Raw genomic sequence first — 26,126 nt, 5'->3', positions numbered from 1 at the left:
GTTACTGTCAGGCTAGTCAGACTGATAAACTGCAGAAGTGAAAAATGAGATTTTTAGACTCGCCCAAATGTTCCTATCACAAATGTTACATAATCTGTAAATGATCACAGCCAGCCAGTGACACAACATTTGCATTTGTTACACAATGGGCCTCCAGCTTCCAATCTCATATTCTGTCGGTGTTAGCTGCACTCTTGAATTCAATGAGGTATTCAGCAGAGCGCCAAAATTAGAGCAAGGCAAGATCTGTTACATCATCTGTGCTACACATACATCCCCCCAGCCCCCCTCGCTTCTTCCCGAGAGCTTTGTCTGTTTTTAAGTGGCTTGAGTAACTTGGACTCCTACCATGTCCCTTGAGAGGCTATCCCACAGTAAGGCAAATCTTAATTTAACCATTTTGTGCTGTTCTGTCTGAAAATAGGAAGTACATGCAACATGAGATCAGCAGCTTAAAACTAGACCAACTGTGATGCTGTCCTAAAATCAGAAGAATATGAGGTCCTATGTGATAGGAAGGGAAATGATACTAACAGTGTTGCTTGCTATACTGTGTAGCGATCAAGGAGCAGGTCCTCAAACCATCAGAGAGGAATGAAGGCTTAAAGGTAAATCTGCATATTAAAACCCAATCCATTGTATCAGGAACAAACATGTCAAAAAAAGTAAAATGCATTTAGAAGGAAACATTTTTCAATTTGGGAACAATGAGTTGATTTTCAGTCTCCTACGCATGCTACAGGATTTGCATGTTAGGGGTAGTTCTGGGACTGGTCTTTCAACGTAAACAGTTTTCTGAGAAATTCCTGCAGCTGGAAGGCCGTGACTCGGCATCTATTGACATTAGCGACCAAATTCCAAATTTCTAGGAAAAAAAGCATACCCCGTTTAGAAATTTTGTTTCAGCGCTTCCAGGAATCTGGAGAGCAGCAGGAGCATGTGAAGAGGGACCTGAACACGTGTAGATGTTTACTTTTGCTTGTCTTGCTTTTTGAGATTGACAGATAGTTGTAACTGACTTTTACTCGTTCCAAGGGTTAGCGCTGGGGAACCTAGAATGGTCATAGGTGAAGGCTGACTGTAGTAAGACTTTAAAGAACATCTGTTGCAGAGAAAGCTCTGTGTGGTTACAGTTTTCCAAAGTACAAGTCTCTTTCTTTAGGAAAAAACCAAATAATTATATTCTTCCAAAGTGGTACAACTTACCTGGAATAAAATTAATTTGCCCTTATATAGATGTATTCTGCAACGCTATTCCAGTCACTCTCCCTCTTAGACAAACATTGGTTTTGGAAGGCACAAACCAAGTTGACAGTATATGAGTTATTCAATTTTACATGTTTCTGAATTACCTTATGTTTTTTGTATTGCTGTGACTGACTTTAAACAAAAAAAGAAACACTTCAAATCTACGATCTTTTTTATAAAATAATTCCACAATTTCTAGAATTGCAGATATACAACACGCCTTAAAAAAACCCTTTTCTCTTGCTTCTGGTTCACGTATGGAGCGCAGATTTTCAGCTTGTCCTCTGTGTCCAAATAAAGCACTCTGTCAGTCAGAGCAATTTCAGGTGAAGTTTTAAGGGTGGTTTTTCAGATGCCTCATGCCATGTTTAACAAAAGGGCTGAAAGAGGGACTGACAGATTACAATCGTACACTTGTCATCCTTTCTCTACAGGCATTGAGCACAGCACAGCGCACAGTTACTGGAGAGAGAAGTGGGGTTTTGTGGTCATGTCACTCTAACACAACAATTGTCAACGTGTGCAATAAGGAGACAGATCTCCTGACTTTCAGCTCCTCATCCTTGGGGATGACTCTGCCCAGAAGCAACTCAGTGCATAGGCTCACAGCTGTACAAATGTAAATATATTAGTGCCTGCTCACCTGAGGCTAACAGTGCCGCTGTACAACATAGATTTGCACTTCTGAATCGGCAAGACAGGGAGCACTGTTTGGATAGTCCCTCTGTGCACACGGCAAGGTTTCCATAATGAAATGGTGTCCCATCACACCACTTTGATGGAGCAGAGAGAGATAAATCGTCTTTAGCATTAATTTGACATTTTCTTCAAAAGTATCTGTCAATCTAATAAAGGTTACTTATGTATTACACATGGAGAAGAGAACCTCTGTATCACTGGTTGTTCTGTAACTGCAAGCTTTGGGGTTCATTGAGATCTTTGTTGCTTTAAAAAATCAACATAGATGTACTAACTTAGAAAACAGTTATTATGCTGACATTAAATTAGAATTAGTCTCTACCAATACACCTTTGCTTAGTTCAGGAAGACTTTTTTTTACTGCATCCTTTTTTTTTTATTTTTAATTTCCTCACTAGAGTCACCCGTTGTTCCTAACATTTGAGTGGTACTGTGGGCAAAGAGTATACAATACACAGAGTGTACAATACACATCCATAGCAGTGGAGGTATCAGAGAGTGTTCTGAACTCTGGATGATGGTTAGGCAGGACTTATGTTTGACATGCAAGTCTGACAAGTGAGTAGAACAGGATTTTTGGCCTAAACTGAACAGAAAAGTTATGCAGTTTATTCAGGTCAGGACGCTCCATCCAGCATGTTCAGAAACAAAAGCCATTTCTAGTGCACATCAATAGGTCAATTTCAGTTTATTTTTATACTCCTCCCATGTGGAGCATTCCTAAGATGACGACTACATTTGAGTGGGTGTCACAGATAGAGAATGCTTAATTAAATATAATAAAACTACTTTATAAAATCTGTGGTACTATAAAAACTCCTCTGTGTTGCACAACACAGATATTCAGATCTCGTCAGCAGTGGCAGAGACATGAAATCTTCCTGCTCTGAAAAGTCCCAGTTTTGACAAAACTTTAACAGCAGCAAAACATACAGCTGCCAGCAGTATGGGATCTAAGGCAGACAGCTGAGTAGTGCCAGGCACTAGTTAAGTTGATGTGCGTTTGTTATAAAATAACTGTGTTGCTGTGGATGTTGTAATTTATATTTACAGAGTCTCAGTACACTGATATAGCATATCTTTGGAATAATTGTGAAGCTTCTGGAAGATCGCCCTGTAAGTCTCTAACCGATACCGGTTTGTTTTCTGCATCCAGTGTCTCCATCAAAAGCACCCAGCTGGACTTCCCCCTCTTCCAACTCTTCTGAGAGGCGAGCCCATGCCTCGGAGAGCAGCTGGACAACCAACTCGGAGGACACCAGCAGCCCAAGCATTGCTCCCTCCTACACAGATCTGCGGTCAGTTAATACTGAGGACTTGACCAGTGGTGGAACATCTGCAGCAGATTCAGCTGGTAAGAGGGAAGCCTCCAAGCTTCCATCTCGATCTTTTTGATGCTGCTTAAACTCACTGCTCCGAAGTGAGCTACAGGGAAGAGATCCAAAGCAAAAAAACTCAAGGGTTAGGCAGACTAACAGTTTGTTCTAGTCCAATTTCCAAAAAATCACACATGGATTTGACACACCCCTGATACGTGCAGGCTTACAAAGTAAGAACCAAATGCAACTATGTTGGCGCACTTGTCTGCGTGAAATGTTGGAGTGTTTCTGGTTTTTGCATACCACATCAGCTGAAGCTTAAGCTGATGTAGGAGCTAGTTCTCAGTACATTGTGGGAGAAGCTGGATGCCCTTCTTGAACTTCCATGCAGAAATTTTCTTACTTGCCGGTGTATTCAGCTGAGGCAGGCCGGCTCTGCATGCCCCTCTCTGTTTCAGTGAGTGCCAAGGCACAGATCCAGGCTGCTGGATGCGTTCTTTGCACTGTGCTTTGCACTGTAACTGTAAAGTAATGCAGAGACAGTGTAGGAGGTGGCAGAGAGTGGTTCAGTAGCAGGTTTTGATCATTTAAGGATCCTTTATCTGACCTTGTAGGGATCTATTCCGATGGCATCCTGACTGTGGAGAAATGTGCTGCATGGCATTGTAGCTCATTGCTCCTCAGTGGCGCTCTAGGTAATCCCTGAAGCAGGAGAAATAAAGCAGAGTGGTGCCACCCATGTAATGCAGAGTTGGGATGACAAGAGCTCCTGAATGACAAAGCAGACTTTCACAGAGCATTAAAAGAGCTGGCATATCAGGACACAAAAAGGAAAAATAATACACAGCTCCAGGAGGAAGCACCTGCACTATGTTGGAAGCTGTTCACCCCAAGCTGAGGAAGGTCAGTAGCTACCCTAAAAAGGTCAGTTTGGTGATGAAAATTGATTCACTGGTGTCATAATAGCTCAGACGTGAGGTATTTAATCTGTCTTCTCTCAGGTGGTGAATGTAACAAATATGTGTGAAATAAGATCTGTGTTGGGAGAATGGAATTCCTAAGGCCTACTGAGGTCGTATATCCCTTCCGTAAGAAACATAGACATGCACAACTTGAAAAGAGTATTATTTGATGGTTCAGTGAAACTGGGTTGGACATTTAGGCAGGTTCATAAACAGCAGCATGGTGGGTACTGGCTGGGTGCTTAAGACAAAGGATTTGTGGAAAAATACTTTGGATAAGTAGAGACCTTTCTTTCCTCAAATAATACGGTTACCACAAGTCTGTCTGACCATTTTTATTTTAGAATACTCTGCTTGCCTGTACCTCTGAGTTTGGAAATCACTGTTACAAAGGTGGAATAGGCTAGCTGGCATCGTGTGCCAGCTGTTTGGATGCCAGTGTGGGCACCAGCTCTGTTCTGATGAGCTCATGTCTGTTAGGGGGAAGTGGAGGCATTTTCATCTGGAGTATGTGCTGGATATTGCTTTTTTGTTGATTTTATTATAGGTTGCCAAAGGGTGGCTGTTGTCACTGGGGCTGTCTCCACATGAGCAAGGGAAATGAGAGTTGTCAAGTTTGTATATAACTTTGCAACATATAGAGAAATAAAAGGCAAAAGTGGTGCTGTATGTCACTGCCACACATATGGAATTACTTGCTATATATGTCTAAAAGAGAAGTTGATACTTCAGATGACTGACACATTTATTAGCAAACTGACACATTTATTAGCAAAACAGGTACAAAAAATCATGCCAATCACCTATAGATTTTTAAAAGTAAAAATGTAGGTAATATAGGCAAGGCTATGTCATTAGCTAAAACGTAAGGTACACTACCTTAGTGGTACTGGAACTTGAAGTAAGAAATACATTGAGTATTTCCACCAGGTATGGAGTTTGTAAAAGGGCAGCTTAACAAAGCGGATCTGTTTGTTCCCATTCATGGAATGGCTCACAGCACACCTACCCCTGAGGTGCCTGCTGGCATCAGGCAAAGTTTGTGGAAGTGCGGGAGCTGAGGGCCTGGTGGCCATGGAACCATTGTACAGTTCTGGCTGCTTTTCTGTTCACTCTGCCTTCATCCCGCCCTCACAGTGCATAAGCGGACAAAAATGCGTGATCACTTTCTTCTTCCTCTCTGCCCCTCTCCAGAAATTCAGTTATTCAAACCTCACTTGATTCAAGCATTTGATTTGCATTTCTCTTCTCAAAAGACTGGCTGCCTCAGTCTGTAGTGGAGTTTGAAGGCTCCATCAAGGCAGTGAAATAAGATTTATTTTTTCCATGAAGGAAAAGAGAGGAATTCTTATGCTTTATGTGATGGTGAACTCACATTAATTGTTAGCCAGTATGTTGACTCCAAGGCCAAGCTTTGATGGAGGGGGGGGGAAAAATCAGATTAATTTCACTGCTAAAAAACCTAATGAAAATAAGAAATGATTTTTTGGTCTACTTAGTGATGGTAAAGAATTGGGTCTATAAGAGTAGCTCAGGTTTAATATTGTTTCAAGCGAGAAAAAACTATTGGCATGAAAAATTCTACTCGGTGGTCAGAAACTGAATAAAATAACTATTTTAGCCGTGGTGAATTTTTATTGCCTGAACAGCGTAGAAGAGAAACCAGGTTATTCTGTTCCATAATTTCACCACTTGTCTTGAATTTATCCTGCATGCAAAATGCTTAGGTATCAACTGCCTGTGAAAGATCAAGGCACGGAGTTTTGCGTGGGAGCGGATACAAGCCTGAGGTAGGCGTGACTGCAGGCATACATGCAGGCAAGTCCCAGCAGCAAGAGAGCACAACTTGGTGTCCAGGGCTGTGTAGGCTCTAAGCAGGTGAAGTTGGCCAGGAATCAACTTTCTCACACAAGATTTGAGTGTAAAACAATTCCATGGGCTTGAGCTTTATCTAGTGCGTGTTTATGTAAGATATGATTTAGGAAGATACCTGAGAAAGACGGTAGAGAGCTGAATGATCCCAAGCTGAGGGTTTAACCTCATTACGGGGGGCACTGCAGAAAGCCTCCTGACTGATGGAGTTGGGGTAAGCTCAGTGACATCCTGTAAAGGCAGCGGAGTTCACAGCATTGAAGGCAAATAATGCATGAGCAGAGCTGAAAAAGATGATTTGCTTTTCAGTCACAGTGCAACTAGAAGATTCTGCACTTTGTTGCTCGTGCTAGTTTGAACTCTGGCACCAAGAAGCCTCTTATATTATCTCCATCCTTGTCAGCACGGGAGGCTATTTTAGCCTGCAGCAGCTAGCCAATAAATTTGGGTCAAGTGATAGCAGACTGCCCATTTCAAGTGGGCCTGTTGACATGGTTATAACAACAAGCGCTTGACAGCAGCTGGGGTTTCACAGTGTGTGTGTGAAGCTGTATTTCATGCTGGTGAAGTGGCCTGTTGCCTCAGAGCTTCCTACCACGCATCGCTGTGTCACTCAGCTTGGATCAATGAGCGTGGAAAGAAGTGGGAACATTTGGCATTTGTGCTGTACACTGCAAGATAAGTAACACAGGACATCTCTGTTACTGATACAATCCAAGTATTTATTCATTCTGAAGCAGATGCCTGTCTCAGCTTTCAAAAAAGGCCAAATATCTCCATGTCAGAGGAGCAAGGGAGAGGCTTTCTTGTAGCTGTGATCACAGATCTGGAAGCAGTGGGATCTGTTCTGAGGGTGCGCACAAATACCTCACTGCTTGATTTGGATTTCTGCATTTCACTATTCAACTCTAAAATAATTTTTATTTATATAAATGAAAATTAGTATTGACTTGTACACAAAATAAAAATAATTATATATGATCAATATATATATAAAATAAAATAGATAAGATATATTTGCATAGATCATAAAGTATATATTTTATTATAAATTTAAAAGAATATATAGTACAATCTATCTATGTTATATAATAATGCTCTGCCTGTGTAATATATAAAAAGCTGATTAGCCTTGCAGGCGTAAGTTCTCTGGTAGCTGTTTTAGGTGCGTTGTTGCTAGTTCTGTTGTTGTTTCTGTTCTGATTTGTATCTTAGGAGAGCTGCAACCACACCATGTTTGAGGTTGATGTTTCAATTTGCTGGCCAGTTGTTCTCTTTGGCATGCTTCTGAAGCTATGGGATTATTGGGATACTGAGGAAATCGCTATGTTATTATTTTCTGAGAACATCTGCATGTTTGGAGATAGAAGGTTGCATGTATGACCCCTAACTGCTCAAAATCCAGAAAGTGAATAAATAGCACAAGGGATTAATTCTGAAAATGTTGTTATTTTCAAAGTAAGTTGTATGGTTTAAGAGGGTTCTGGTGCTTCTATCCTAAAACTTGGAGATGACAGTTCTGTCAAGCTTGGCTCCAGCTATTTCTTGAAGATAACTGAGGACAAGTACTAACTTTTCAAACCTTCCCCTGACACTTGTCTGCAGTAGTTCTCTTACAAATGTTTTCTGTGACTGTAGCTGGCTGGATACTGAGTCCGGATCTGATGATTGCAAGAATGGTGTTCTGCAGGTTTCAAACAAGCAACTTTGAACAGATGATGCGGCTGTGTAATGTGCTTGCACTGAATGCCAGAAACAGGCTACAAGCTCTGAAGATAGTCCATGTTAATTACCAGAGCAAGGGGGAAAATAACCTATGCTGATGGTTACCACCTTCCACCCATAATTGCACTTCAGTTACGCTGTGTAACTATTAACCACTTGTTCTGGTGGCCCAGTCACAGACACATGAACGAATTTGTACGTGAGAGCTTGCCAAAGCCAGCTGCAGAGAGGAACGTCGAACCCTTGCTTCAAAGAAGAGGGGACTGCAGAATACCATGAGCAAATAGCACCTAAAATGTGTTTTTGCCCAACTCCAACCTGTAAGGGCTAAATGCAGCCCTAGAGGAAGGGATTTTTTTTCTTTCCTCGTGTCTGATACCACCCACCAGCTAGCAATTCAGGAGTTTTATATCCTAGTTGTCATCCCGAATTTTTCTCAAGGCATTTCGAACTTCTTTAAGAGTAGTGCATTGGTAGGGCAGAACTGGGAAGCTAGCTCTAGATAATTCATAGCGGTAGAAAAGTTTTGATCCCAAATCAGACCTGTGTACTGGAAATCAGCTCCTCTTCAATACTTTGTGGCCACTTTAAGGAATGCAGAGTATCCTGGTGACCTCTCCAGCAGTGTTGAATCCTCGTCCCTGTTTTGCAGTGGGGGAACCTGCAGCTCGGTTGTGCAGGCTGGACCTAGGTGAAGTAGAAATGGTCTTTGCGGTATAGCCTGGCAATCATGCTCTCTGAAACAACTGAAAATTGCAGGTGGACCAGAGTCACTGTCTCAGTCCCTCCTTACGGCAGGAAGGAAAGGCACAGAAAATCTGTCAGGAGGAAGAGGGAAATGTTAGAGTGAGGAAAGAATAGGTACAACAGTAAACAAAAGTTTATTTCTATCTATTCAGTAAGAGAGAATTATAAAATAAGCTTGGTCTGCAGTCATCTGATTCATAGACTTTAAAGTCAGGAGGGAGGGCCATGATATCATTATTATCATCTAATCTGGCCTCCTGCACGTCTCAGGCCAAAGAACCTCGCCCAGTCATTTTGGCACCAAACCCATAACTTCAGTTTGAGATATAGCGTATCCTGAGCAAATATCTGCATAATATTTTTCTCATTAACCTCAACTGCAGCAAAGTTTGCCCCTGTTCAGCCATCTCCAACCCTTCAAAACTTCAGTTTTAAAAAGGCCTGTCCTTTAAAAAGGACTTAAAGCAGAATTGAGCTGCCACTGATCTCAGTTCTGCCAGCTCTTGTGTCCTCAGCTGGGGCTAAATGTAGTCTCTTAACCTCAAAAGGATCAACGTCTGCCTCTTCTATGCCCCAGAAAATAGCACTGATTAGCTATCTTCTCTATTACCCTGCCTCCCAAAGAAGAGTGGTTGAAGCTGCTGTAGGACTATCAGATTCTTGCTTTTTTCTTCAGGAATGATGAGGAATTTCAGGGTGCAGGAGGAGGGAGTGTAACATTGTTCTCATAGCAAGAAAGGAGTCAGAAGAAAGCTCAAAAGGGTCTGCTCCTGCTTATTTCTACAAGGCTGAGTCTTGTCCTGCCTACTCCTGTGAATTGATCACGCCTCTTGCTTGTCTGCTTTCTGAGAACACCAGGTTTAAGACAGGGAAGAGGCAAAGTGTGAGAGGAGAAAGTGGTAACATGAAAGAACTGGGTCTGACTTTCATTATTGCTTAGAAATGTTGTAATTAAAGCAATTTTATTTAAAAAGAATATTTTAAAATATTGTAATTTTGCTGTTTAATGGAGTCTTTTCTTGCTTGCATGCCAGTGTAGAATCAGTTCTGATCTCATCCACGTCACTGGCCCTGTGCTGCAAATAGCTAAAGTAGCATCTCTTAGTTGAGGTACTGAGTTTTCTCCTCGTGGCTATTCTGAAGTGCAGGCTACAGTTACTGGATTTGTAGCAGGGTTATACTTTGTTACAGAAGAGCTGAGTGCTGAGTCTACATGGTGTTCTTGATGAATTTCACTCTTCCCACACCTATTCACTGATGGTTTTATATAGACAGATCAGCCAAAAGGAAAGCAGATGGAATTCCAGCCCCAGTGATGGGACTAACTTGCTGATCTCGCTTTATGTAGGCAATGTCCCTAGAGAATAGATGTGGGGTAGATGCTTTGTAGTTTATTTCATGCCAGTGAGGCAGACTAGGTGATACGAAGCCCTCTGTTTGTGTTTGTAAGGCTGTGATTCCACAGCCACGGTGTTTACATTGGCTCCAGTTGCTCTCTAATGCAGTGCAGAAAGCCACATGCCAATGTGATAAGCCAGAGGAGTTCAGTAGGAGATTTTGCAGCTGGGCAGGACATTTCAGTTTGAAGCTTAATTGGAGGTGGAATACTTAAGTGCAGTGGTTATCTGTGATTGCTGTGTTGAAAGACTTAGGTTTGTTTGGAGCAATTCTGCAGGATGCTAAATAGCTTAAAGCCCTGGGAGGGAAAAGCATCAAGGTGTCTCCCCACATCCAGCTCTTCGGAAGTGGGAAACATCAATGGCAATCTTCAGCAGCGTTATCTCCCCTTTCGCATTCAGTTCCTGGCAGCCTGCTGCTGTACTACTGAGAGGAGGTGACAATGGCACTACTGTAGCAATATAGCAGTGGTGCTGCACTGTCCCAGCTTCGTGCTGCATGGTAATGTTGCCAGTGGCCCGCGGAGCTGGCTGCACCTCAGGGAACCCAATTCTGCAGCTCTCGGACAGCAGTGGCGTTCGCTGCTGTCGTGGTTTTGGCTGGATTGGCCAATCAGAATGACAGATGGCCCTCCCCCCCTGCTCTCCAAAGAGAGGAGAGGAAGAGATAAGGAGATTTACGAGTTTAGAAAAAGAACTAAACTGCTTTAATAAAAAAATAATAAATAAGGAAATAATAAATAATAATAGAATAATAACACAATATATACAAAACTGATTCCAGCTCCTGGGATGACGATCGTGTCACCAGCAGACACAGGGAAAGTCCCAGACTGGACTCAGCAATGGACAGGAGCTGAATTCTGGAACTAGAGTCAGGAATGCTCAGATCAGGATCAAAGGCAGACGAACAGACACAGTCCTCCTCAGACGTTGGCAATTGAAGAAAAGAGAGTGAGCCCCTTGCCCCTTTGATCCCTTAGCTTTTATACCGAGCATGATGCAGATAGGATGGAATACCCTGTTAGTCAGTTTTGGGCCACCTGTCCTGTCCGCTCCTCCCTGTAGGTATGATCCCTCTATGCTTCTCCACTTCCGACCCTCTAACGGGGCAAATAGCGAAGTGAGCTGACCTTGGTTGTTATAGCAATCAGTATAAGCAAGAGCCTCTGTGCATACCATTCCTTGGTATAATCAGGTTTTATCACTCTGAGAGTGAACAGTTTCTGAACAATATGCTGTTAATTTCAGAGTTTAGTCAGTTAGAAGAGGCCCAGCTAAAAAGTAAAATTACAAACCAGAAAATTGGTTCTGTTTTACCTCAAACCAGGACAGCTGCATGGAGAAATTACCCACCCGAGAACTTGCACTTTCCACCGTTCATTCTATGTGGCAGAGAAGTAAGCAAGGTTTCAGCAGAAGTACTAATTAACAGAAGCTGTGAATCATTTCATGTGCCCTTAATTAGAGATCCCAGTTCTGTGTTGAATTTCCTGTCTGACTACGAAGGGGCTGAATAGAATTGGCAGTGTAAAACAGCAGGTGAAAAGGCTGGCAGGAGCAGACCGCAAGTAAGAGTGAGAAATTTCATGATGCCCAAATGCATGGATTTGCTTGTTTCCTCCCTCACTGTGATATCATCTGAAACCTAAGAAAGGCTCAGGGGATCCCTGGGCTGTGCAGCACAGGAATTGGAAAAGTGCAGATGAACACATTTAGGGGATCAGTTATAGAGTCGCTTTTTCAAAGAACAGCGTGGGATAAAATGGGAAGCAGTTTTGTTAAAAACAAGAATAATGCAGGAATCATTTAAGCAAAACCTTCTGTGGTGACAATGTAATCTTTTGTGTGCGCCTTTAAATTTTTTGTGATTATTTTTTGTGTCCATTTTTATCAGAACTTCTCCTTCCTTTGTTCATTTATTTGGCCCCAAAGTTAGGGAAAAGATGTAATGCACACTGTTCTTTCAAAACAGAAATGAAGAGAGCTGGATGTGAGTACTCTAGGGAGATTGCGGATGTATGCCTTTACTTCAACACCTCCATTTTCTAGCTGATCTACCCTTGATCAAACCAAATAGTGCTGGAACACAGGTATGACATGAATCTTGCATAATGAGATTGTTCTTCAGTTATTAGAAGCCATTTGGTCTTAATTGTCCTTATGTTTGACAGATGAGACCAAAATCCTCTGCCTAATCTTAGAACAGGTATAAACTGATATTTGCATTATGACTGTGCGCGTTACCCGAGAGGATGAGGAGACTTCATGCTACTTTCTTCATTCTGATCTTCGTTACCAAGAATGATCCTGGATTTTTGCATGTGAGTGCCAGCCCAAGTTACTTGTTTTAAACTTCCTAATGATATTGCACTAAATCTCATGGAAACAGATTTGAACTAATCACTTAGGGTTTAATTTTTTTTAAAAACTCTTTCAAGTGCTCGGCACTTACCATGAAGGAGTCCAGATCAGGGTTTGGCACCTAAAACTGCTTCCAAAATACTCAGGTTCCCAGCTCTTCCTGTTACGGCGCAACAAAATTTTCAAACAGCTGCAGCTCTGTGTACTCCTCTCCAAATCTAGCCATTTGGTTTAGTCCCTAGATGGAGAATAGAGATCCTTTCAACATATGTCCTGTAGCTCTCTGTCCTCATACACGTTACAGGCTTCATAGAAATTATGCCATTTAAGTGCAGATTTCATTCACCAATTTATTGAGGCTGGTGTATTTTAACGTGTAGATGTTTGAGAGCTTTATACATGATTCACTTAAGATCATAGGAATTCAAGGAATGGAAGCTATTTCCCAAGACACCGGTGTAAATGTACTCATGACCCTTTCCTATCCATGTGTTCCTGAGCCAATATTGTCTTTCAAATAGCTTTTTGCCCTCTCCTGTGTAAGCCCTTTAATATGTTTATACAGTGTAATTATATCCCTCTCTGTTTTCATTTGCTAAATTGAATGAGACAAGGTCTTTAGTATTCTGGTTCTTCGTTCTCCTCCTCACCCTAGCAAGCTCATGTTCCTGTTTGAATTGATCCTTCTTGGATGTGATGACCTAAAACTGCACAGACTGAGGCCTCACCATGGCCTGATATCAAAATATTACTGTTTCCACATCTTCTGGAATTCTCTCCTTCATACATCCCAGGATCTTACTTCCTTTTGTACTAGTGCATCAGGCAAGTACCCTTTCACTATATTCAGATTGACTGTCTATATCCTAGAGCACTTTCTCTCGTACATAATTGATGAGTTCCTTCATTATAACAAATGTATCTGTCCTCAAATGCCTTTTTGTGAACTTTATATTGTTTATTACATTTCATCTCATTTCTGTTAACCTCAGTCCTCAAGATGAACCACTCCTTTCAGTATGATGTTCAGAGCTTTCTTTATATACCCAGTTCCTCCTAATTGTGTGCATTCAGCAAATACCATTAGCATGTTAATTTCTGCACCATGACTGTTATTTTAAAATATGGATAAACGTAGTCTTAAGCAAGAAATTCTACTTGTAGCTGCTCTAACCTAATATTTATCTTAAAACTCAATGGCCATCTTCATTTTAGCTTGGTTTTCGCTTCTGTCTTAATGCTGGTATCAGTCTCCATTTTAACTCCTTCCCAGGTGGCACCACATTAAATGCTTTTTTCTAATACGGACAGAATTATTTTTTCTTTAGAAAATCGTTTGTCAAGGAAATCTGTTAGCTTTGGTTGGAACAAACTACCTCTTCTAAAGCTAGCTTCCATCCCCTCATTTATCTTCTGCTTTTCACTTATTCTTTCAAACCTTGCGTACTATTGCAGTCAGAATTTCAGCTTATGTTTTCTGAAGTAATTTTTACCCCTTATAAATATAATTACTCTATATGCAATTTTCCAGTTTTATGGTAACATCCCTATCTGAGCCAATTCTTTTAAAATCCTTATGATGAAAGCTGTACTTAAATACGTCAGTTCTTTCAGAGTTTAGGAATGGAGTTTATCAGGCCTCCTGATCTGAGCACAGTAACTTCTCCAAAATGTTTTCTTACCTTATTAATGTTAATTTCCATTTCCACTCCCTCCTTTTGGTTATCTAGCCTGCCTTCTGTGCACTTATCGCTATGTTCTTCATCATTGCTCTTATTAAAGAGCAGTGGCAAAGTGTTCATTAGCTTTGGCACAATGTCTAGATGCATTAATGTTTAATTATCACCACAGCCCCACTTCCTTGCTCTTTATATATATGCATATATGTGGCTTGCTTTAGCTTCAGTATGTAACATTACCACAAAAGATTATTTCTGAGAAAGGTAGGGCCCATTGAGACCCAGCTTTCCAGGTCGACTACTCCTGTGTTGGCTTTATTGAGCTTTTATCTTCAAGAAGAGTTGTAGTTGTATGGGAGAACTAAATGGTGAGACTGACAAAACTAAGTCATCTCTGCAAGAAACAAAAATATCCCTCATTTTGGTGGCTTAAACATTAGACCAGGGATGAAGCTAAACCTGCTTTGAAAATCAAGACAGGAGGGCAGGATGCCTTTTCTGTCAGGTTTACGTGCTGATTAGAGCATACATAACTAAACTGACATTTGGGAGTGAAGGAAAGAAAGGCATCTTCATCACTTAGTGCAGTGGCACAGCTGTATTACTGCACACTGTGCGCTCTGGTCAGGTGAGGAACACGGGGAGAGGAGCTGAGGTGGATGGTGTGGGCAGAGGTGGCCCCTGGTGGGGAGAAGAGCTGCACACAGGTGAGAGGCCTGATGTGTCAGGCAGCTGTGGATGTGGTCAGGAGACACTCTTCACTCTTCCTCTGCTTCTGTTCCCCTCCTTACTACCTTCTGCTTCACCATGCCTGAGGATACAGGACCCGTCTCCACAGCATCCCGTGCTTGGCCCCTCATAGTGGAGGGTGGGAGCATGAAGGGAGTTGGGGCTAGGCTCTGTTTCCACTGCAGAAAGGGAAGAAGCATGGCCAAGAAGGACAAGGAGAAGAGCAGGAGGTGGAGGCTTTCTGGTGTGGGAGCTCTTGAGGGTGTGGGAGCTGCTGCTTGCAGGAGAACCTCCCATACCCTTGGCAGGCCTGGGGCAAGGACCAGAGGGCTGCGGCAGGCAGGAATCAGCTGTTGGAGGCAGAGCAAGCAATCTCCATCTCCGGCACAGGGCAGTGATCTGCCGTGCCTGGCAGTCCCATACCATTGGCTGCCATTTGCTTTTAGCTGGCTTTGCATATGCAGACACACAGGTACCAGCTGGCACTCAGAAGAGGCATAAATTCGGTGAGCGTAGACTGTGAGATTGTGACCTCTGTGGGCGCAGCTGCCTGCAGGAATCTCCTCGCTGGTTGAAATCTCAGTGTGGGTAGCATCTGAGAAGATAGGTGCCTGTAATAGACACCTTCTGGCTCCAGCCCTAGGGTTTGTTGATCATTTTCACAAACAAGGTAATTACAAAGTGTGCTGTTTCCTGAAACATCCTAAGGCGGATTTTGGAGCAATGGAATAATTTAATGTATGAGCAGCATAAACACAGATAAATTAACACTTGGATGTCTTCAATGATCCATACCAAAAGTGAGAAGTGTAGAACAAGAGAAGATCAGTGGTTGCTAACAAAGGGTAACACATAATATAAAATGGGCATGTTGAAGTAGGTGTTTCAGCAAGTAGCTATTTTGATTATTATCTAAAATGCAGATAACATGTAAGCTTAGACTTGCCACTTTCCCAGGTTTCAGATGATATTAAAATGGACCTTTAAAAGTCTTGGTTTTCTGATGATGTGAAGAGGATGGCTCTCCGCAGCACCACTGACATGGCCAGAGGGAGCAGGGTCACTCTCAGTCTGGATTCAGACTGATCTGATAGATCTGTGAGCCTTTGGAAAAGATGGGGTATATGCCACGTTGCCATTAACTGCGGATGTCTGATAGTAGTTAAAATAACCTGTACAGCTATCTGTACAACTCTGTCTCTACACAAAGAATAGGTACCTAGCACAGGCAGATGCCAAGCTTTATGCCATTTCAAGTATGTGCACAATTTGGAATTAATCCATTCTTCCTGAAAAAATTTTAGGCAGTTTCATAATGATGAGTGTGGTGCTGAGATACACATGTTCTTACAAGAAATGTATGGCAAGAAGAGTGTCAGTTCTGAATGAAGTGAAATAAAGTCATATTCTTGCATAAGCACCAAGAATACTCATGATTTTGTTCATCAAAACACATAGCCTGGTCCTCCTCCTGAGATGCCCAATGGAAATGTTCCTTCAGAGCAAAAAGCAGAAGGATTTCTGCATGCTTGTGCCCTTTATGTTCTGCCTCCGCCTAATCGTGCACTTGTATGCTGCGTGGTAGGCACGAGTCTTCGGGAGGGATGGGAATAGAAAGGGAGCACGTGCCAGCGCACGGGGTGTGGAGAGGCACATGTTCCATCCAGCAGAGCAGGCAACTGGAGGCTGCTGGTGCGTTTGGCACCCCAGCTCCACTGCTTCGCTGCGCTGCAGGGCAGCAGAGCCCCGTCTGCAGCACAGCCAGCTGGCTCTGGAAGTGGGACACGGGGTTGGCCCAGGGTGTTTGGCTGTGCCTCCGCGCAGCAGGCCCTTCACCAGCCAGCCGGGATTGGGATCTGGGTGGGAAATCTTACACAAAAGAAGTAGGGGGGCTTTACTGGAGGCTTTGCTTTCATGAACCCATCACGCCTCCTCCCCCAGATTGGTGCGTTTGTTCGGGCACGGTTGCCTCCAGCAACACATTATTAGCATGAACTATGGTGTATCCTGGGAGACCTGCAGGATTCCCTGCAAACCTTTTGAGTTCTTCGTCTCCAAGGAGGGAGAGACACAAAGGCATTTCACGCTGTTGACGCAGTTGCATGTACATTGTTCCCCTTTCAGTGCTGGTGTGTCTCTTCAGGAAAGGCTGTAACTGGACTCCACAGTCTTCATCTTGCTCCTTTGTCTCAGTCAGTAGCATATACTTTTCTTGATAAAGCCACCAATCTGCACTGCTTTAAAGGCTGTATTTGAGACCAAGCAGTCTACTATGCTTAGTTGAAAAGGTTTCAGCAGGGCTGTGCACTTGTTACCTCGGGTCAGTCCTTACTGATGGTAGACTTTAGGCTTTCTGGGTATGTCAGGCCTTAAGGTAAATACAGATTGCGTCATTCGTGAACAGCTTTCTGCTTGATTTAGCGTGGCTACCAAAGCTGCAAAGACACAGTGACATAGAGTAACAACATGGGTATGTGCTTGGGGCTTTGCTAAGATCTTATGTCTCTGCTAAAACCTGTGCCACTGCAAATTCTTTAGATATAAACGAGGTTTATGAGAGCCTCCCCACAATGTGGTCAAACCCTGTAGGTACGCTTTCTGTCTCTGCTCAGTTTGAAATTACAGGACTTGATGTTTTTCCTCAGAAATCTGCTTCAGCTCCTTTGGCTGTTTTGTGTCCTGGACTTGCAGGGACCAGCTATTTGTCACAGCATAGCTAAAACATTGTGAAAAGCACTCAATTTCATGATGAGATGAGTCACGTGTGTGTCCAGAGACGGGAGGTGTCAGACAAGCTCATCTCCCATAAAGGTCAAAGCAGGTTAGCTGAGAGAGGTCAGCGTGCCAGTAGTTAAGGCATCGACACCAGATGGCATCTCAATAATGGAGCAGAGTCGGGGGCGAGGCACACGAGTGTTCCCGTGAGAGCGATGCTGGTGGTAATGGGGGGATACTGGGAGGGTGAGGGGGTTAAGGGAATGCAGAGAAGGTGTCTTGAGTGTGATCGCTTTCAGCAGGTGGTTCAAGAGACTTTGATGCGCGAGAGCTGCGCAGTTTCTTCCCTGTGCTGGCATTAAGGCTGCATGTGTTTTGCGGGAGTTTGGTGGTGAGGGACGGAGAGTTTGGTGGTGAGGGACGATGGGCACAGCTGGTTTCTAGAGGCCGTAATGCAGAGCAGCTGTGGGCACGCTCACGGCCGTGTCCCCTGCCCTGCCAGGCTGCCCAGGACCTGTGCGGAGCTGGATGCTGCCTGCAGCTGAGGCTTCATCTCTGCCCTCTGTTCCCCTGCCAAGCTGCTCCCAGCCTTCTGCTGAGACTGACACTCCAGCTGCCTCCACAGAACAAAACCAGTTTGTCTCGCGTGTCTGAGCAACCCGAAGGCTGAACTAATGGAGCAAACAGGTGTAAAGGGAGAGATGGGTTTTGTCTGAGCCAGTAGCTCCTTGTCTGCTGGCTAAAAGGAAAAGCAGGTCAGTAGGAATCAACACATCCCTCATCAAATGGCAGGGAGAGGAGTTGCTTTTCAATGAGCAAATGCACTTGAGATTAACCCATTAATTCCCCAGGTTCGCTTCCAAGGAGATCTCAAGTCAAACAGCATGGGACCAAGTCCTGTTACGCTTCTCCTCCTAGACCTGGAAACTCAGCTCAGGTGTCTCTTGATTTCTTTTTCCAGGGAAGAAGTGAGGAGGAAGGAAATATGAGGATGGATGGCTAGGCTATACTTCTGCGTTTTAATTCTTTCTTACTATGTTAAGTAGTGAACACCTTTAATCCACGTGCTCCAGCCCATCCCCTGCTTTACAGAAAAGTTTCAAGGTGGCTCTTGAGCCTCCTGTCTGCCAGTACTTTCTGAAGAGGAAAGGGAGCCAGCAAAGGCTTCCTGGTGAAAGGCAGCTCTGTTTCTGGTATGATAACTGTAAATGATACTGCTTCCTTACATGTTCTCACAGTTTTAAGGAGAAAAAGCTATTTTTCACTTGCTGATCTTTTTACGCTTCTAGAAAGACTTTGTATTGTCTCTCAGAGGTGACTGTTATTTCACGATACAAATCTTATACTTCAATTAGTGCAGTCCATACAGTACTCTGGGATCATTTTGTTTGGAAACTGCTGTATCATATAGATCATTTTATAGATAGGATCATAAGTGAGGTCATTCTTTTCCTCCAAAATTGCCAGACTTACGCATTTACTAGATTTTAATAAAGCACTCTTAATACAATTTCTGAAGAGCCCAAGAGCCTGTCTGTTGTACAAACGGCACTGAAATACCATCTTAACAAAGTCAGGTAAAAATTATACCTTTTTGGGCTTCATCCAAATTTCTAGTGTTGTCCAGGATTTTTTTTGCTATGTTACATGACTTTTATACGACTGTGGTGCAGAGGGATTCTGGGCAGAGATAAAACTTCACCTTCAGTTGCTGAAATCTCTAAAACCCATCACCTAGCTCTAAGAGATGCTCTTTTACCCACAAGGTCCATTGCCCTTCCTCCACCTCGGATTTTCTCTCTTCTTGTTCATTTTTCCTCTTCTGGGTTCTGTGTTACTTCAATTCCTTTCCAGTTTAAAATAACATAAATGCTTAAGAAGTGTGATGCAAGTGGCTTCAACTTGTTCCCAGTGGGTGAACCTGCTGCATCTTGCCTTCTGGCAGTGACGGTAAAATGGGTAAAGAGACTGTCATTTCCCTTTACTTGGCAGAAGAATTTCTTCATATTCTGCTCAAGAACTTAAATTGCTGTTCATTGACTGGGTAATTACAGTAGCACTGTTGCAGAGTAATGAAGTAATGGTACTCTTTGAGAAAGCACATACCAATTCGAGCAGTACCCTGCAGTGTCATTTAAATTTCATCAGTGACGATAATTTTTGCACCTTACAGGAATCTGAAACTGCAATATTTTTCTAGCCATGTTCTCTTTCTGTATTGTGCTCTAGGACTTTGACTCTTGTATCTGGATTTCTACTGTTGCATAAGTGTGTTATCTTTAAAATTCAATTTTCTGGATGAAAGTCTTATGGATATTTTCATTTTTCAAAATTCATTAAATCATTCTCCCACCCCCCAGAAAATCTTTATTTCCTATACTCTAACGCCATGACTCTAGTCCCACTTAAATTAGCAGAAATTGGGAAAATGCCACTCAAGTCAGTGAAGAAGTCTTGGAGGCCACTGATCACTACGCTTAACAGTGTAATCACTTATAGTGCCCCACGCAACAGGCTAAAGAGCCACAGGCAAATTTGCTAGAGTCACACCAAACCTGTCATATAACCAAACTGAAAGTGTAAAATAAGTTCTTGAGCCATTTTTACTCTAATTGAGTAGTAATTGTTGGGAGGTAAATATTCCTCACTATTTTTCCTCAAAAATTTAAGAACCTACCACTCCCTCTATATTCCTTTAGCCTTTTGTTTTAAAAGCTGTCAACTCAGAAAGTCACAGCTCTGTTTGGAAAATGCTGTATCCTGTATTTTTTCGTATAAATGGAGTTGGCTTTCTGTTGTGTTTAACAGTTTCCATGTTGACTATGTGCAACCAAAAGGGAAGATGTTTAAAAAGAGAAAAACACAATGGTGAACATACAGAAATGTTTAAGAAGGTCTCCAAGGTGTGTGCCAAATCTGCAGTATAGTTTATTAAAGTATAAAAAAAAATGGTGAACAAATGGTGGAAATGGTGAAAATATGAATACCGTTGAAAAAGAACGCCTAGAATCACTAAGGCAATGAACCGGGACTTGAACACCCACAGTATGTTACTTGCTATCTCACTGTCTTCTGTGATGAATGGCAGGACTGTTGGTAATTCTCTTTATTACTAGCACTATAAGGATAAAGTCATTTTTAATTCTTGTGATGAGGTAAGATTGTGGGAACTGTGAAGATCCTCCAACATAATTTTCTACTCTGTGGTTCCTCTGGCAGAAGTTTGAATACAAAGGCTGCCTTTATCAACTGCATGTTTATTTTCCTCAGCTTCTCATACTTTATAATTTGGCTATGAATTTTAAAGAGCATCAAATGGAGCAGAGATTAGAAATTAGCACCCTTTGTGTCCTGTTGAAAGCAGAGCAGCCCCTCCTCCTTAGACACTGCAGAGTTCTTTGCTAATAAGGCTGACTGAACAAGTCTTCATTAAACTCCATGTTGCTGGGCTGGGAGAATTTATTTGGCCCCATCATCCGTTCAGACCATGACCCGGACAAATCAACCATGATGCCTCAGATGTGAAAAGCCTTTGTTTGGCTTCTCGTGTTCTTAACACAATTAGTAGCTCTGCAGCTCATCTCCTTGGACAAGGTGGGGTCACGCTGTTCGTTGGTGTAGCTACTGCTCTCAAGGTAAGTCACTTGGAGCACCCCTCAAGTGATTCGGTAGCGTGTGATTTTAGCCATGTAGCTCCCAATCCCATGGAAATGAATGGCAGATGAGGGTAAAGCTGGTTACAGCCAGTTGTCATAGTCACTCAGTACTGTCTATGCTTGCAACCTGCTAGGAAACACAATAGGCCAAAATTTCCTTCAAATTGGTGTAAAGAAACTCAATTAAGCAGTATGTCTGCCATTAGGGTGACTGAGGCTTTTCTTCACTGCCCAACACTGTGGTCCAGATGTTCACCACCACTTTTTTCAACCAGGAGTACGTCACAAAAGGTGTGAATTCTGTGTGTCATGGCAAACCACACAAATCTTTGATGAAAAACCACCTTCCACTTGAAGATAAAGTTATTACAAATAATACCAAATAAGCAGACAGCTTTTTGTCATAGTCATTAAAGCCTTGCGGGCTGTTTCACAAACAGGTAATTCCTTGAGCATGTCGGAGTTTGCATTGCTCTAGAAGAATTAAAGGTCAGAGTTTTAAATTTTATTTCTTCATCATAAATCCTGAGGATGATGCATTTACTTTGGCACTGGTTTTGCTGCTTCTTCAAATCAGGTCTGTCTCTGTTCCCTTTGGTGTTACTGCACTGGAGGGAGTGGTATGATTTCTATTCATTACGGTCAGGAGTTTAGATTTCAGGTTTCTTCCCCCAGGCGATGGCTTATGCAGCTTCGAAGCCTTTCCCTTTTCTGTGCCTTAAAGTCACAAGGCAGTGGAAGCATGCAGCAGGTGAGCCAGGCTGCTCCCTCTTTCTATGTGTCTACACATATAATTATATATACTTCTATATATGTGAGTGTGTGCGTATATACATGCTCTTATTTGTAGATTCTTGCAGGACATCAAAAATCTAAGTCGTCATTTTTATTGGAAGGGATGGCCGAGCGTCAGACAAACCTAACTGAGTGGCTGTGGAATCAGACAGGTCTTAAGGATGCTGAAAATAATACCCCTGTCCCACCCCTGGCTTTCTGGCCCACCTCCGTCCCTCTCTACACACGCAGATCCAGGTGTCCTCAGCAGCACGATTGCTTTGCAGCACCAGGAGAACCATTTTTCATCAGGTGGCATCCAACCAGTATGTGAGGAAAAAAACATTCTCAGCCTCTTCTGAACCAGCCTCGTCTTTGAGGGGGACAGAGCTCCTGCCTGTAACTCAGGGTCAGAGAAGGGCTTGCTTACATGGGATACAAGAAGCATCTGAAGGAATCCATTTCTAACCACAGCAAGGCTGGCGTGGAGTTGAATGGCAGGCATGGTCAGGGCACCCTTGGGAGTGAAGAAGACATCTCTAAGTGTTCCCAGCATGAGAACTGGACCAGCTGGGCAGTCGTCTGTGGCCTGTGAACTTTCTTACACACTCTTCCTATCACACACCTTGAACGCTTACTGGCAAAACACTGCTTCAACCATGCGGAAACATGCAACAAGCAGAAACCTATCTGAGACCATGTCTCATAGAGCTCCCAGATATTAGTGGGTTTGGCTATTCATATTTTCGGTCATGAGAAGCCGTATTTAGCTCTGACTAGTGCCTGGACTGAGCCATGTGTTATATAGCTGAGGATTATCTGGCTTTCAGTTAATCTTTCCTCCCGATGTATCTTGATGCCTTTCATTCCTTATGTGCTTTTTCTGCTTTGAATATATCCTGGCCTAAACTATCTTGTCCTGCCAGGACATTCCTCCAGAAACCCGTTCTGGGTGACTGAGCTTTAATTTTGCCATCTCTTCCTCCTACGAAAAGGATCTTGGGATGGCTGCTGTTCAGAAGTCTCTGGTTGCAAGATAAATTATAAACACAAGCCAAATGCACAAGCCAAATGTGGCTGACAAGGGGGATGGTGTTCAGCTAAATTGTACAGGCTGGGCTTGGATCCTTCTCTCTTTCTCAACTGCTGCAGGATGAACACAGGCCAGCAGTGACAAGATACTGCTTAAGAGCAAGTCCTTATCTGTTGTCTATACATCAAATGCCTCAGGAAACAGAGTTGAAACGGATTGTCATCCCGGTTTCATATTTTGTAAGGATGAATGTGAATAAAGCTTGGTGAGGTGTGGTGAAAAATAGAGCTGGTCACGGGTAGCTGGGAGAGCTTAGGGATTCTTCAGTGATTTGTTCCGCAATGAGATCCACTAGACTGTTAAACAGGCCCTAGAAGTAAGAGTAAAAGCTCCACTGGTTAGCTGTCTACAACAATATCTGCCAAAGCAGCGTCAAACATCAAAAGGACAATCTTGGAATGGGTGAACTGGACACCCGATATTGATCAGCTGGTTTTAGTTTTTCTGCAGGGGTTGTTGGAAAAGTTTTGTGGCCTTACTGGTTTTGAGAGAACTTTCATCAAGGTCCTAGGTGGGGTTTTGACAGACTGGACCCAAACTAGAAACAGCAGGGCTGGTAGGGTCCTTCTCTAGGATGAAGGACACAAAGCTCAAGTTGAGTTCTTGCGTAAACAAGAATAGAGTTGAACCTGGGTTTCCCACAGCCAAGCAGAAAGCCTGAGTCACCAGCCTAGCAGGCATTTTGGAGTGAGTTTATCCTTCTGATTTTTCATAAAGGCTGTTGAGAGTCTTTGAGGTGTTCAGCTTAGAGATAACAACAGCGCTTTAGTGCACGTATTTTTTGGAAAGCAGATATTTTTTTTTTATTCAAATTTGATTCTACTCCTGATTTGAGTTAATTGCTGTGCACATTTTAAAAATGTTTTTATCAGACAAAGGGTCAATATGTGAGGAAAAAAACCTCTCTTTCCTGAGAAACAAGTTTGCTTCAGTATATCCACAACATCCCAGCACCCCATGCAGTGCTCCGTTGTGGTGGCCAGATTAATTATGGACTTTAATTGGGAACAAGAAACAAAAGAGGGAGTCTAGGGAAAGATGACTTCATCTCCCTGCTCATCTTACATTGCTGTTTCACACAAAAAGATCGAGGCAACAGACAGAACAGCAGACAAAATTATCTACATAAAGGTTTCCCTTGGCTGAGGAGAGGGAGGATAAAATGAGAAAAGGATCATTGTTCATCTAGAAAGTCACAAGAGCAGGTCTGAGTTTTCATGTTTTCCAGCCAGCATGTTTGTTTAAGCCCCACACCTTCAAAAGTTTTTGTTCAAGCAGTTTGTCCTTGGGCTAATTTCTCCATCTTGTTCTGCCTTAGCCTCAACTTGCTACAAGCCTGGGAATTTTTAGCCTGTGTGAAACAAAAAGTGCTTTTTCTTACACTGATAAAGCAAGCTCTATCTGCTGTATGAAGCTGTTAACATCAAGGTGCAGGAGGGAAGCGAGCAGTGAAGGTGTTGTGTAAGGGATGGCTTCATGGTTGGCAGACCTGGGGGGTATTAGAAAACAAATGTTCCAGTTCTGCCATTAATTATCTACTTGCAGATAATAGTATAGTCTCCAACATGCAAAGGCCTAGATGGAGAGGCTGGCACAAGGGGAGTCAGTATGTGGCCACTCTTACTTTGTATTTTTTTTCCTGAGGAGGGGCATCTAACCACTGATCCTGCCACCTCATCTCCCAACCCATTAATAAGGCAGTCATGTCCTTTCTGCGGGCTGGCAGGCACCAGCTTTGCTGCGTGCCGTTCTGCTCCTTTCCCACCTGAAAGAGTCCTGTACAACACACTTGTCCCTACAGTACCCGATCATGCAGTCATTCATTCCATTATCTGGTCCCGCCTTCATCATGTAATTCACTCACCGTTGGACCGAAACCCAAAAGTCATAGCTTGGGCTTTCCTTGTTGATTCTGCATGCTGTCACGCTCCGCCATTCAAACCATAAACCTTCTGCAGTTAATTCAGTGTACTTAAAATTATTTCTGTGCTGATTTATTTTACTGGTTAAATGTCAAATCAATGATTTATTTGTAAGCCAGATAACTTCTGGCATGATTTCCAAATTATCCAGATAACCTTGCCTTCAAACAATCTGTTTGTTTTCCTTAGCGTGTCAAAATCCCAAGTACATTTTATTTCTCCATAGTAACCACTAAGGGGAAATGAGAAAAACCTCAGTAACCCTAGAAATGTCACAGCGGAGCGGAAGGATGCTGGCTGTTGCTCAGAGGCACTGACAGATTGTCCCTGTGGCTTTCAGTCTTACATCCGAACTGCTTGGGGCAGGGATGAGGGCAAGGACAGAGATGATGTAGGCTAAAACGGGACATTTGGGAAGACCTAGAGGTGTATTTGGCAGGTGGAGCGCTCTGCGTTGCTGGGCCTGGCTGCTTGGTGGGTAGGTTAGGTTTCCTTCTTCTATTTGGCTTTTATGGGAAGAGCTGGCAAGAACTTCCTGGATCGTAAAGTCTAAACCCCTGCTATCAAAAATGGATGTATCCTGTTATCACTGTCGTAAATTTGTCTTGTTTGGTCTTTAAAAACAGGATTTTTATGCCCTTCATTTTCCTGCACTAGAATCTTTCTTATTTCCAATGATGAGAAGACACCCTCTAATTTCTGTCCTTTAGTTTGAGACAAACATAGGGAAATATTTCTAAGGAGGCGCAAAAGTAGAGATTAAAAATGACTGAGTGACTGACTGCTTTAAAATGCAGCAAGTACTTTGCATTTAAAAGTTATCTCTCTATTTACCCAATCTGGAATAAATCCAAAACAGTTCACCTGAGGGGACAAAAGAAAATCCCAGTCCTAAAACTAGCTGGTGTCTGAAGAGTTAACTGGACACGGAGATTCAACTGCTGACACAGGGAGCAGCCTGCTGCATTTCTTGCAAGGTGATCAGCTGAAATATTTTGGGGTTTGGTTTGGTTTAGTTTTGCCCCCCTCGAAAGGGAGCTTTCACACGAAAGAGGAAAAAACAGAACTCAGGATTTTTTTGTTTGGCAGGGCTGAACGTGAAGTTCCGCAGCCGTCGAGCCTGCTGCTCCCGGCCTTTCTGCCCGTCTCCCACCTCCGGCTTTTCTGGGTGTGCCAGATCTGAACAGTAACCTGCACATTTTTTCGCCTCCCCGCCCTGCCCACC

General features: G+C 42.9%; 1 protein-coding gene across 3 annotated transcripts in view; it reads left to right on the top strand.

Annotated features, from left to right (window-relative positions):
- Positions 1–26,126, top strand: part of STON2 (stonin 2) — an 85,273-nt gene that overhangs the window by 24,892 nt on the left and 34,255 nt on the right. For all 3 annotated transcript variants that reach the window (XM_074585433.1, XM_074585432.1, XM_074585434.1), the window contains exon 4: positions 3,104–3,301. In XM_074585433.1, coding sequence (XP_074441534.1) covers positions 3,104–3,301 — 198 coding nt within the window. The remainder of the gene's footprint in view (positions 1–3,103; positions 3,302–26,126) is intronic.

The sequence above is a fragment of the Larus michahellis genome, chromosome 4 (genome assembly GCF_964199755.1).
Source record: "Larus michahellis chromosome 4, bLarMic1.1, whole genome shotgun sequence".
NCBI classification, from domain to species: domain Eukaryota; kingdom Metazoa; phylum Chordata; class Aves; order Charadriiformes; family Laridae; genus Larus; species Larus michahellis.
This window is presented reverse-complemented; position numbering and strand designations above follow the sequence as displayed.